General features: G+C 36.7%; 1 protein-coding gene across 3 annotated transcripts in view; it reads left to right on the top strand.

Annotated features, from left to right (window-relative positions):
• Nucleotides 1–8,280, top strand: part of LOC113049901 (LHFPL tetraspan subfamily member 4 protein-like) — a 41,183-nt gene extending 32,903 nt beyond the window's left edge. For all 3 annotated transcript variants that reach the window (XM_026212633.1, XM_026212632.1, XM_026212631.1), the window contains one exon: nucleotides 6,081–8,280. In XM_026212633.1, the coding sequence (XP_026068418.1) occupies nucleotides 6,081–6,085 (5 nt within the window). In that variant the 3' untranslated portion in view covers nucleotides 6,086–8,280. The remainder of the gene's footprint in view (nucleotides 1–6,080) is intronic.
• The last annotated feature ends 6,785 nt before the right edge of the window (nucleotides 8,281–15,065 follow it).

The following is a 15,065-nucleotide window of genomic DNA, read 5'->3' as shown; positions in this document are numbered from 1 at the left end:
TTGTAATTTATAAACTTCATAGCTGACAGAGAGATGTACACACGTTTTGTGTGTGTTCGTTCGTTCTCTGAATCACATCTATGCACATTTGAGAAATAATCAAAAGATTAAATGTAGGACGGTTTCTACAAAACATTTTAGAAATGAGGACCCTAGTGTCCCACCACTCTGTACATTTTCTCTGTCTTTTATCTGACACATTCATACTTATTTCAGTTAATAGAGCTCTCTCCTAACGAGCCACTGATGTGAATCAGGTGTGTTAGATAAGGAAGACATAAAACATGTGCAGAGCTTTGAATCCCCAAGACCAGAGTTAAAAACCACTGCATTAAGGAGTCTTAGTATAATGGTCAGGAGTGGGTGGTGGGTTATTGTGTCACATGCATTTGTTTTTCCACATGGACTCCCAGCATTTCAGGCAATTTTTCATCTGTGGAATCACCCATACCTGTCTTGTTTCACCTGTCTTGGCATTTTCATTCAGTTACCCGTTGAGTGCTTTATCTTCATGTTTCATCTGTCCCTGAATTTCCTCACCTGTTCTTTGACTGTTTTTGTTGTTTGTTTGTTTTTGTTGAGTTAAATTTAGTTTGCTTTGCTTGCTGCCTAGCAGATATCCATTGCCAGCTCTGTCTATGTTCCAGTGTAGCATTCAGGAAGGCAAAGAATATGCACATTATTATGCAGCTTACTGCTGGGGAGTGGCTGTGTGGGAAACCCTCTCTCCTTTTTTCTGATTTTCCCAGGGAGATGAAGAAGTATTATTGTTTACTCTATGGCAAGGAAGCACATCTTCTCCTTCACCTTCATCTGGGGAGCTGAATATTGCACTATACCACTGAGTCTGCATTGACTGTTGTTGGGAATTACGTTTATTATGTTGTGGATAGCTGAGTCATTTTTCAGCAGTATGTACAGTAAAAGCTGATGCTTGTCAGTAGGTACATTTTGCTGCTGTGTGCAACACTGCTTTCTCCCACATTCTCTGCATTCTTCTCCCAGCTACACTAAAATGTAGTTCCCAAAGTCACTAGCTGTAGATTTGCAACAACTATGGGACTAACGAGAACTTTCTTTGCATGGCACTGGCAGACAAGGATGGGCTACCTGTTACTGAGTTAAGCTCCCCTCTGAGTGCCCGTGCCCTTAACGGTCAGTGCCTCGCTTAAATCTCCTAGGCCAGTGGTTTCAAAGTATAGCATTCCCTGGATTGGTTGCCTAGGCCTAATCTGTCCCTCTTTATGGTCTGTGGAGCCTGGTTTCTTCTTCATTGTCAAGGAGGATGTCTCTCTGTAACCATGCATTGACTATGATGGGTTCATGTCTTCTGCTCTGGGACTGCAAGGAGCCATCATCTTTACAAAGATAGATGGTCAGAATGCATATTACCTGGTCAGTATTCCAGATTGAGTACTTGGTGATGCCCTTAGTTTGACTAAATGCATCAGTTGTCTTTCAGGGACTAATAGAAAATCTGTTGCAGGACGTCACCTTTGTCTAACAGTGGTTCTCAACTCCTGATTAACAACAAAACAACAAATACTTGGGTTTGCATTCTTCTTACTAAGGTTTGTCCATAATTATAGCCAGATGCCCCCACCCCCTTAGTTGTCTGGCATATCTCTGCTCAGAGGGAATTCGGTGACTTTAACATTTACAGATTCACTTTCCCAGATACTGATGTCCATTTTATTGCAAGCAGCCCTCTTTCAACACTGTACCCAAGTACAGCAAAGTGAATCCTTCTATGGCTATAGGATAGAGAAACTATGACATTGGAAATCATAAACTGTTGTCTGTTAAGTAGATGTTGGAGTAATTATGACTGGATGAAGGGATCAAAGGTTTCATTACTGGTGTGAATCAACTATAGAAACCAAGAATATATCCAAGCAATCAAATGTTCGAACTACCAAGGCAGACGATGTTCTGTTTGCTTCCAGTTCTCCCATTCTTACTGTGCAAGATGTCTGATGGCTATCCCTTTCCTTCCCCAATGATTGGTATGGCCTTCTTTTTTGTGGGACAACAAGAAACAGGTTTGGAGTGCTCTCCAGTGCTACTCTTTTGGATGTTCTTTTTGCCATTATCTGTATGATATAATTTTGTTAAATACTGTTACCATCTATCTGCTAGTGGATTTCTCATTCAAATATAATATTACTCAGCAGCAAATCCTGTTATAGAGCAGTAATGCATATACATGCACTGACATACAACAGCCATTTTGATTCATTATAGAAAAAAATATTTATATGATCCAGGATCCATAGACTCCTTGCACTCACAAGCGTAACTATCTCCTCATCCCATATATACATATTCTCACCCCAGGAGGGTATCCTAGTAATGCCACTGTCTGTTATATGCACATGCTTGTTTACCCTCATCCTTACCAAACAAAGACTTTAGTTGAATTGGAAAGAATCTGTAATATTCTTTTAAACAGTATTTCAGGGGTTCTCAACTCTGGCCCACAAAGTCAACTTTCCTGCAAAGTTTATCTCCTACCCTATTCTAGTCTTAGCCTCAGACGTCACACCCATGGACTTTTGGCTGAATGTCTGATGCATACTGTGCAGAAAGTTGGAAACACTTCATGTTTTGAAGTCATCATCAGATTGGTTGAGTATACAGGATTTCTGGGAGACGTGCATGTTGCATTCTTTAATGTCCTGCAAACAAACAAATATTCTGTGATGCCAAACCCACTCATGTTAGAAGAACGCTGTCATCTTTCCAAAAAGTATGTAAAATATTTGAAGTTTGCAGCATAGAATCTTTAAAATATGATTTTTACACATGATCTATTACTTTAGGGACTTTCCACACACCTAAACATGACGCAGCACAAACCGAAAGATGATTGGATGCTTTATCTGTCAGTCATATGGCCTCTTGGGCATTCCTTGCCATTTAAAGCGGCCAGAGTTCCCAGACCTTCTGCTGTCAGTCTGAAGGTCTGGCTACGCGAGACTAACCTAATCAAACACAACAGAAACCAGCTAATAAAGGTCCTCATGATTACTAGAAAGTTACAGACAGGTGAGATGATCAAGGTTGGACTTAAACACTACAGGAAATTGGACCTCCAGGGCCCGAGTTGAGAACACCTGCAATATTGTTTAAAGAATATACTTGGGGAAAATTTTTATTTTTACTACATTTGAAAAATCTTACCCTATGTACAAGTAACTGCAATTTCATTCTAAAATGTTTAATTACTCTCAAATTGATTTTCTCTAGTATAGATGAAAACTGATAATGTACAATATAAAAAAAGAAACTCATAATGTCATTAAATAAAGTTCTACAGTATTCACTTTTAAATACACCAACACAACCAATGGGCATTTTTAACCCACTGAATCTAAACTTAATTTTAAAACCCAAATTAGTCCTTCCGCGAAATCATACTATCACAATGAAATTAACTACTGTTCTGACTCTTGCACACTTTTCAAAACTTGTTCTTCTCTTCTTAGTCCACCTCCACCTCCACCTTCATTGACTCTTACAGTCGATGACTTTACAGTTTTCTTCACAAATAAGACAAGAATCATCAGTGACCAATTCTCCTCACCGCAGACTGATGATAACTTTATAAGGGCTAATACACACTCTCTCTCCTCTTTCTCTGCACTCTCAGAGACGGACGTTTCCAAACTTATCCTGTGCAATCATCCTATCACTTGTCCACTTGATTCTATCCCCACTTACCTCCTTCAAGCGATTTCTTCTTTAGTCATGCCTTCACTTTCTCACATTATCGACACCTCTCATCACTCTGGTACATCACTCAGGTAAGCCCGCTGCTTAAGAAACATCTCTAAATCCAGCACTTCTAGAAAACTACAGACTGGTATCCCTTCTTCCATTCATTGCAAAGACACTTAAGCAATTGATGTTCAACCAACTCTCTATGTTTCTTGTACAGAACAACCTCCTGGACAGCAACCAATCTGGCTTCAAAAGCGTCCACTCAACTGAGACTGCTCTGCTCTCGGTTACTGAAGCCCTGCGACTGGCAAGAGCAGCTTCCAAATCCTCAGTACTCATCTTGCTGGATCTGTCTGCTGCTTTTGACACAGTTAATCACCAGATTCTACTGTCTCACCCTCATAAAGATGGGCATTTCTGGAACCGCACTCCTGTGGTTTAAGTCCTACCTCTCAGATAGATTCTTCAGGGTGTCTTGGAGTGGTGAAGTTTCTAAGACACAACTTCTTGCTACTGGGGTTCCTCAAGGCTCAGTACTTGGACCACTTCTCTTCTCCATCTACATGATTTCATTAGGATCTGTCATTCAGAAGCATGGCTTTTCTTATCACTGCTATACTGATGACACTCAACTCTACTTCTCATTCCAACCAGATGATCCATCAAATTCAAGGTACTGATGCTTGCCTACAAGATAACCACTGGCATGGCACCAATATACCTAAACCCATTAGTTCAAACTTGTGGGCCCTCCAGAAGCTTGCATTCTGCGAGGGAATGACGCCTTGTGGTGCCATCCCAAAGAGGTTCAAAATCACTCTCACTGACCTTTTCCTGGACTGTGCCCAGCTGGTGGAATGACCTCCCAATCTTAATTTGAACAGCCGAGTCTTGACCAACTAATACTAGCACTTACCTTTTCTTGACTATCCTATTTTTGGGAAGAAAAAAAACAGCTACGGGTTCTGTGGTAGACTAACTGAGACTTGTCATGGCACTTGTATACTGTTGTTTTCCTCTAGTTGGTTTTATTGCTTCTATTGTCATCATTTGTAAGTTGCTTTGGATAAAAGCATCTGCTAAATGATTAAATGTAAATGTAATCCTTAGAAAGATCCACATAAATTTCCCAAGCATTTAAGCCACTTACAATGCATTCAAGTTTCATTCTATCATTCTATTATTTTGCATGTACCCTTGGAATCATTGATAGTGCCATGCTATACATTTAGAGCTACAACAAAATATAGCTCTAAAATGTAGACAATAAAACATTTTCTCCTCAAGCTGCTTATTTTCATATAACATGTGCATTATATTATCCAAAGGTTATTAGGCTCTGTGACAGACTTGTGAGATGAACGCCAAAAAAATGCTATTTACTATAATCTCTCTCTCTAATCTTCATTTGTCTTAATGGAATTGCAAATCACAGTGCTTTTAGTGGTCACTAGTGGTCAGTTCAGCTTGAACCTGCAATGATTTCTACCTGCAGTAAAAAAAATCTTTGCAAAAAATATGTGTAGGGTCAAATATTTCTCATGAGACTAAGTAGGATACCTACGTAAGTAGATCTTAAGTCACATAGACTGTCATTTTACCATATTCACAGACATATTATATATCTATAAACTATAGATGTATTGTGTATTCAAAACAATTGAGTCTCTTTTTGGTTATGGTTTGATATGTGGTTTTCACATGTTCTTCAAAAAACTGTACCTTACAGGGACCAAAGTGTGTATGGCGGTAGGAGGATGTGTTATTTGTCTGAATGAAACCTTTCCCTTCCTCTGTCAGTCTGTGCTGATCCAGGATGCTATATTACTCCTATCCTCTTTCCCCTGATTCCTCCTTTGCTTGAATGTCCCCAGACAACTGAAAAACAAAAAATTTATATAACGCAAAACAAAAATGCCTATCAATTACTGAGTGTAGTGCTGAATTATTGATGCTTATTAGGTAAATAATTTTATGCTGTAGTAATTCCAAATTTATTAAGGTAATTAATGGGATAGTTCACACACATAAATAAAAAAAATTCTGTCATCATTTACCCACTCTCATACCATTTCAAACCTGTATAACTTTCTTTCATAAAACTCAAAAGAAAATGTTATGTGACCATGGACTTTCATTGTGTCGACACTGAAACACTGAGACATTTCTCAGACCTTTTCCTTATGCTCAACGTGGAAAAGTCATAGAGTCTTGGATTAAATACATGATGACAGAATTTTCATTTTTGGTGAACTGCCCCTTTAAATCAGTCAGTTCTGATCTTTAAGGTCTTTACTGTTCTTTGCTCTTTGTATAATTTTCTTGTTCTTCCCCTCTCTTTTTATTGTCTATTTTAGATTGAGATCCGGGCTAAAGACCCTCGATTCGGTGTCCAGCAGTTTCCGTGAGGAGACAGCATCCTCCCTCCTTTATCTTCTCCTCCAACCCTCTCTCCTTGTCCTCAGGCCTGCGTCTCTAAACTCAGTCAGGATGCTGCTAGTTCAGCTTTTGTAATATTGAAAAAGACTGGAATACACTTCAAGAAGAGAACATATTCAACACCTATTTAAAACCATGAGAATTTAAAACCAATAAAAAGAAGAAAAGATCAGCTTTACACAAACCAACAACTCTGGGAAATTAACAAGTTACATATATTGCTACTGTTATTTAATAATGCTTTGATGACAATTATGATGATAATCATGATTACGCTTGCAACAGCGATATTATGTTCAGACTTTCATATTTTATCTAAAATGGGGAACATATTTGTAGCTTTAAAAAAATATAATGAATCAATGCATATATGTACAAGAGATTGGGTGCTACTCTGGACACGCAGATGAAAAGGAAAAACATCAAGCCAAAAATTTAAATTGAAAAAAAAAAAGACAAAAAAAAAAGAAACATTTTGTACAACACAAGATGTAATTTTGAAGGCCATTTTTTCTGACAAATTTTGAATTCCCCCCTTTGTACAAGTGGTCAGCAATCAGAGTTAATTGAGGAATTAAATAGTTAATTTGTAAATTCTATATTTATATGGATACAGGGTACAGCCATTAAGCATTTATTCACCCACATCATATTCCTTCTACAAACTGGAGTGGATTTATCTCTCAGTTCACCTAAAGGTACCAATAACCCTTCTACAACTGTGCAACAGAAAAGGCTAACAACAGTTAAATACACCACTATCCCACAGACATCTAATTTGGCATGAAAATCTCTTTTTTACAGACACGTTCTCTCTTGATATTTCCTTTTTCACTAAACCTTTTGGAGAAAGTGAGACGCATTTATCAATAGTGATTAGCATGTAAATATTCTTTGGATATTCTTTTACATTGATTTCCTAATTATTCATTTTCTGCAGAGTTTTGTGGTCATTTAGACCAAGAATTTGTTTTATTGTTTTCATTAACCATTTGTCTTGAGAAAAAGCCCTGCATGCTGCATTTTACTCAGGCCCAACATGTTCTTATCTGCCATCTCCCACATTGGAGCACAGTGGTACAGCACAAAGTTAACTGGAACACTTCGAGGTGACTACTAAGACTTGGTACACAGTCATGAAAGTGACGACCTCTATGTTTCCAAGGCAAGATGTGTAGCACAATGATTCACAATGATTCAAGCATAAACTCACCATACATTCAATGGACTGATGTGGCTTAATTGTTCACAAATGGAACCAACCAATGATATCAACGGTACCAATTGCGAATAAGACAAATATTAATATTTTGTTAAAGATTTCTTAAATACTGTACCTGCACCATGGTGCACCATCGAAATCTGAATTTGTGTGCAAAATCAATATTGGTCGAAGGTTTTACTTTGTTACAAATGTGTTTTTATCAACATCTCCCTCCACTCTGTGTTAAACAATCTTGTTATGGCATGATTTCTGCTAAGTGGTGGGAAGGAACACAGACCTGCAAGATGTACTGGACAACACCAGTTATGATCTTCCTAAAGAGGAAAGCCCCGTTGGGGTAGGTCAAGCCCCTATTCTACGGCCCCTTAAGTGGTGGATTTTGGAGGCGACATGATAAGGACTCAGAGCTGAAAATAAGATGTGATGTACTCCATGGTGCTTAAACCCTCCTCACCCTTAGATAAAGACTGCTTTGCTGCTCCCCATCTACCTCAGCCTTGAACCCCTCCTACTCTATTTTCTTGATACACTCCGCTGTGAGACAAGCTAGAAATGAATACTAGATCAGACGGAGAGTGGGGGTATGAGGAGCAGGAAGAACAGACTGCATTGGACTTTGAGGCTAATGGGTTTCCATTCCATAATCTTAAAATACAGCTTTTGTATAAACTCCCTGCATCCCATCGTTCATCTACTCTACCCTTAAAAGTTTAGGAAATGCTAAGAGATTTTTGTTTGTTTGTTTGTTTGTTTTAAAGAACTTGAGACTTTTCCTCACCTATGATGCATTAAATTGATCAGAAATTCAGTTACGTAAAGCCATTTACAATGCTGTACAATGCAGTTATCAATGATGTATTATATACAGCTGTATTATAAATGCTGCGTTATTCAAACTCTGTTCATCATAGAGTCTTACATGTGCAGCATGTATTCAAGCAGCTTATTAAGACATTCAAATGAACTTTCTTCTGCTTTCTGCAGCACTTCCCATGAACCTCAGCTCAACACTTGAAACTTAAATTCATCCATCTGTAATACCTTTTTAAATAATAACAATAATAATCACATTAATAATTTTCAATCCATTATTTATGTTCCCTTTTAAGCATTTTCTTCTGCAAGATTCATTTTGAAACTCTGTATAAAGGTCAACAGCATCTTTTCCTCAGTGTTGAAGCTGGACTTTAATGTTTACCATTCATTGAAGCTTCAAGCTGAGCAGCAGTTTGTTTCTCAAACCAGAAATGAGTTGTGCATCTCAGCTGTCCACTTCTCTGATGTGATAGATAGATCCGGTTTACTTTCTTCTTTTAAGACACTAATGTGTGGAATAGCCTTAATCTCTCGAAGGAACAACAGACAGATATTTCTAGAAAAAAAAAAAAATGTCAAACCAAATAATTACCTGCAAAATGATTTGTGTTAATAATAAGAAAGGTTTCTTGAGTACAATACAGGCACATTAAAAGGTTTTCTTAATAGACTGGCGCAATGGTCTGTGAAAATAGCACTTTTTCATCACTGCTAAAATGTACTTTTAAAGTATCTAAAAATAGAAACCAGTTATTTCCAAACATTTTCATGTAATCTACAATATCACGGTTTAATAACATTTGGTTTTGATTTATTAAATGCTACATCGGTAAACAGACGGATGAATTTCTTTCAAAAACATCAACATGTCTTGGTTTTGCCAAACATGCTAGTGTATTTCTGTATCCATCATTCCTCATTCATATTTCGTACTGTACAGTACATCATTCATTGCCCAGTAAAACGACATACAAAAATGTATTTATTGGTCATTTCATCCTTGGTTAACTGTGCTGGTCAATCTTTATTTGACATGAAAAACACAAAGCATAGATTCACATACACAAACAAACAGTACATATCTTGTAATTCCAGACCATCCACCCCTGCACTATTTATAATGGGTTGTTAAAATTCACCAAACATTACCATTACTGACGCCCAGCTGTTTTTACAAGTTAACTGTTTCATGCAACATTGTCATCTTGACACAGTTTAGATGTAGAAAGAAACTTTTGAGAGAAATGTACTGGACTGCCAGAATTCTGATCAAAGTGTAAAACTAATTTGATATTTATGTGTTGGTCATAGCCAGCTTCATTACCACACAACATCTATTCAGTTAATCTCATGTGAAACAACATTGTCATCCAACATCCAGTCCTTATTTCAATTTAAAAAACAAGCTTTGATAGGCCCATGTTACTGAAGGCTTAGTGTTTCAATTTCATTTTAGTTTTTACTTTCTCTTCTGTCTTGCAACACTTTTTATTGATCTACTGTTAAAAAAAAAAAAAAAAAAAAAAAAAAAAGAATTAAAATGTGCCAAAATTACAGAACAAGACTACTGTGGCAAGATATGAGAAAGGTTGATTTCTGCAGTTCACACTGTCTTTTCTTGTGCTTCAAGTTTAATGCCTTTCGTTGGAAGATTATTGCTTTTTGCTCTAGTTGTAAATGTTTCCCCCTCTGATCTTTCTGGAATGCTGTAATCTCTAAATTAAACAAAAATGTATACAAATATTTCTGCAAGTCATAGGGGAGTACAACATAACTGACATCGTCACCATCACTAAAACATTGTTGGTGTTGTTGTTTAATATATATATATATATATATATATATATATATATATATATATATATATATATATATATATGAAGAGTTCAGATGAAAAGCCTCTAAGTGCCATCTGAAATTTTCATCTACAGTTACGATTTTTATCAGGCTCCTATATTTATGTTCAGTTATTTCACTTTAATAGCCTGGAAAAGGACCTGCACATTGCCATTAAAGTAAAATGACTCAACCTAAGCATAGGAGCTTGATTAAAATCTAAATTTTAGATGAAAATTTCAGATGGCACTTAGTGGCTTTTGCATCTGAACTCTTCATATATATATATATATATATATATATATATATATATATATATATATATATATATATATATATATATATATATAAAAACATTGAGTACCATGTTATGGGTTTATTTTGAGAATACAGGTATTAAAAAAACTTTTTGCAAAGCATGATATGTATGCTTTTAACAATTAAAAAAAAAAAAAACAAGGGAAGCTGGAAATATTCTTGATCAATGCTTCTGATCAGAAAAAAGTAATAAATAAAATTATATGTAATTCGTGGCTGAACAAATTACAACCAAACATCTAACATACAACTTCCCAAAAATATTATGTGGGTAAAATGGTCATCAGAAAAAAAAAAACACAGTAACATCCCATTTAACCATTTAACTATTTGTTTTGATTCAATATGAATTTGAGTGTGTGTTTGTGTGCTATATTTAGCTGTATCTGAGTAAGAAAAAAATGCTGGAAGCCTACTTGCGAATTACATAACTATTATGAAAAAAAAAAATGTCTGTGTGTCCAGTCTGGCAATTGTCGGCAGAAAGCCACTTCCTGTAGTGCTGATTAACAGCACCAGGAGAATGAAGAGCAAGATCAAAAGAGCGAGGGATGAGGAAAGAGAAAGGCTGGGCACTGGCCAACACAGACAGGATGGGCCATGGCCAGAATAGGTGCCAACATATCAGCAGGCATTAAACGGCCTCTTTGCTGCCAGGTACAGCAATCTGTGCTATAGAGAGAAGCACCTCCACTCTGGGAGTAATTAAAAGGTTTGGCTTCACCAGAAATCCAAAAATGGGATGTTGGGTTCCAAAAAGATACATATTGTGTTCCAGTACACCAAGTATTGATATAGGTTTACTTTTATTGCTATTTTTATTTTGTCATACATACATATTTTGTTAACATGGCTTGCAAATTTTATGGATTACACGAAGCTATGAACCCTTTGCTATTTACTAGAGAGTTTAGGCAATATTAAAAGATTGATATGTGCTGTGATGTTAAGAGAGAGATTGGGGCAGTATATTGTATACACATACATAGCAGAGTGCATGAAAAATAATCTTCAAATAACATTAGCCTGTCCTAAGCTTGTTTACCTGTGCTTCATTGTGGCCTGAAAGTATCAACAGAGCAGGCATATTTTAAAAGTATATACTGTCAGAAACAGGTGAGTGTTACCAATATCAGTGAGGTTGACCCCATTATCTTGGACCACCAAGCTGGTAGAGCTGTTAAAGATGCCATCAATCTGCAGCGTTTCACTTGAAGTTTGGTAACAGCACACTGGCATGCCAAAAAAAAGAGGGTTTATAGTTAGTGTTGTGGTGCATCTTAAGGAAATCAGGATCTTGACAATGCTTTGGCCAGCTGAAATAAAAGTTGGAACTCAGTGATACCAGATGAATGCTATCTATCACCTATATCAGTGGCAGTTAAAAATGTGGGCACTAAAAATGTCACTAATCACTGTGCTCAAGAAAAATGCACAAGCAAGCATACTTGTAATTTTCATACTTTTCACCTGCTGTTTAAAAAATAGTGAATTCAGAAATACCATTTTCACTTACTGTTTTTCGCCTTCTGTACGGTAGAAAATGATGCGATTTCAGATGTAGCCCATAATAACCACCGAAACGTTGGGCCTGACCCAATACCTACATTTTATTATAACCCTTACTTTACCAGGAAAGAAGCACATTAACATTAAAGGGTTAGTTCACCCAATAATTAAAATTATGTCATTAATAACTCACCCTCATGTCGTTCCAAACCCGTAAGACCTCCGTGTTTCAGATTGACGGAGATCATTCGGATTATTGGGTGAACTAACCCTTTAAGAATATCTTTTAAGAGTGTCCTGGCCTGGCCATTTGCGGTCTTTGCCACTTGAGAGTGCATGCGCATCACAGGTAAGTGTTCGCAAGACTGTCCAAGGTAGAAATAGTGACCTTAATGCACACTAAATCCATATTATTAAACCAAATAAGAATGAAATTTAAGCCTAAGCGTATCCCATCATTCATCATGTTCAGGAACTAACATCTGATATCTTTTAAGAGTCCAAGGAAAACTTTTCAGTTAGTTAAATTAATTGGATATTACATATCTCGTAGTAAAAGTGTTGTGTGTTTTATTGGTGGCAGAGATGAGTATGTGCATTTTGTACGTCATCTGCAACGGTTTTATCACAAGTTTACATTAAAGTGCAATGTATTGAGAATCAAAATGTGTAAAAGTCTTATCAAATGTTTTCTTGCATCTTTAAAATGTTGTGTGTCTCATGAGGTAATCCAAAGTTTCCCACACACACTTTTGCAGTCTTCATGCCCAATTAAACATCTGGGTCAAATACGGAAAATATGATAAGTGGTCAAGTGCAAAGACCGCAAGTGACAGACAGGCCCTGGACTCTTGGTGTCATTACAAACGTGTTCCGAGTGCATCCCTTCAGCTTTGTACCAGTGCCTTCTAGATGTCAGAAACCATAATACTTGTAGAGGCTTTTATATTTTAGTTCAATAACGAGTCTTAAATAACATTCCTTTACCTCTCCAACTGCAAATGGCATGACACGTTGATATCAGACATACAGTTGTGTGAACCCTTCTGTGTGTATTTGTAGGAAACCACACTTCAAGTTATTTCAACTGAACAGGTAAAAATGCACATAACCAGCAAAGTTTAAACCCCTTGTTTTAGTGCAGTGATTAACTGACATGAGAGTAGGTGCTCTTTTACTGCTGTTCAAACACATTTGACTACATAAGCGTGTGCTTTGATTGCCATATGGTCACATGCATTTTCTACCTCCTTCAAATGAAAGTAGACAGACAGACTATTTTGGACTCCATTTAGACTTGTATTTAGCATTTTACACTTTCCCAAACTCCCATTTTAATAGCCAGTTTAAAAAGAGCTTTAATGAGTACAATGAGGTTTAAATTTCTTTAAGGCCCTTCATAGATCTTATTTTGTAACTACTGCATAGGGTGTTTTGAAATGTTATCAATAGAATAAACCATTGTTCTCAATCATTCTGAGCTCTCGTTCCATGCAACCAATATTCAGCAAATGCTAAAACTAGTTTAAAAATGTTGACAACCTTTTATTTAAAAAGCAAAATGTGATGCATTTATGTCAATGTAAAAGGGAAGGGTTCAAATTTGGTTAAAAAATACAAACAAAAATGTCTATGGATGCTAGAAAAGTGCCAACTGTTTGTGGGGTTTAGAAGAGGTGAATCTCAATCAAAACCTTGATCCCAAAAACCAACCCTAGACTGTAACAATGACACATAAAAGAAAATATCATGCAGCAAATTTGGTGTACTATATTTCTCTGAGAACAGAATGACACTTCAGCCGAGTACACATGATCTTGTAGTTAAGGTGCTGGTAAATTTCAGGTCACAGAGTCTTTTTTTTTTTTTTTTTTTTTCAAGAGACATTCATATAAACCAGTGAGCTAAGGCTGACCTCATTACCTCTCATCATTTCAAGATCCTTTTACATTAGGGCCAAAACAAAAACAGACTTAATCTTTTCAGTTGTTGGACCACATTAGAATAAATCCACCAAGCAGACAACATTGATTCTTTAAATGCAACAGGGGTATCAGTTTTGTTTGAAGTGGGGTCAATATCCCACTACTGTGATCATAATTGCACATGACTTGTCCTCCAAAGGGAAGAACAACACTATGCCTATTCTGTAAAAAAAAAAAGGCTGTAACATGAGCAGCTTTTTGTAATTAAAAAGGGGGAAAACAATTACATTTTGAGAGACCACAGCAGCAGCACACTTGCTTTGTCTTCTTTACTGATCAAACCATCTGGCCACAGCATTTCTTTACTCTCTGTTTGAAAAATGGTGGTTGGAATGGCAAAGACTGGTCAAGTTGAGAAAATTAAAGAGAATGAAGTGAAAGAAGCAAAGTATACACTTACGATTAAAGGGCATGGGCAGGGGTACACATACGTTTAACAGAGTATAAATGAAAACATTTCTGCTAAATCTTTTCGGCAAAGTCCTGTACTGAGGCTTTTTAACAAATCATTGGAACAAAGTTATAAAACACAGTTTGAACTGGCAATTGCATGTTTTTACCTTAAGAGAAAACAGAAAAACTGGGAAACCGAAACCGTTCAACTGGAGCAACTGAAGCACCAAGATCAAGTATTATATATCAAGTGAAGTAGTGATTTTATGACACTAACAGGAGACTTCCTAATGATCGCTAGTCACCGGAATGATTCAGAGTAAGGAAATAACTCACTGTTCACTAAGAATTGCTTTCATGTGCATTCAAAAATAATTTCCCTCTGAGCAAGCGTGCCATCCGTGAATACACTACCTGACTGTTCTGATGCCGACTAACTGATAACTGAGGAGTCCAATCCGAGTCAACCTTGCAAAGCATTTTAAAGAATGCCATTTCATACGGTCAGGGTATAATTCATTAGACTTGAAAGTTGAAACTCATCTAAGATCAGCATGATCACTTGTAGTCTTAAACATGACAACACTTAATTTTAGAGAAACGGTTTTGTTTCAACACTGTTGCTTAACTCCGTAATTTTCTTCGTACTCTTAAATACCTCAGTGTGAACATCTTTGTAGCATTTGGGTGACTTTTCAAAATACATTTAAATCTGGTTATATACTCCAAACGAGTTACTTTAATGTTCCATTGATTTGATTGTTATGAAGTCCACACTAAGTTACAAGTAACTGCAGAAATTCAGTTTTTGGAAAAAGATA

The sequence above is a fragment of the Carassius auratus genome, chromosome 30 (genome assembly GCF_003368295.1).
Source record: "Carassius auratus strain Wakin chromosome 30, ASM336829v1, whole genome shotgun sequence".
Lineage (NCBI taxonomy): Eukaryota > Metazoa > Chordata > Actinopteri > Cypriniformes > Cyprinidae > Carassius > Carassius auratus.
The sequence above is the reverse complement of the archived record's forward strand: the minus strand, read 5'-3'. Positions and strand labels throughout refer to the sequence as shown.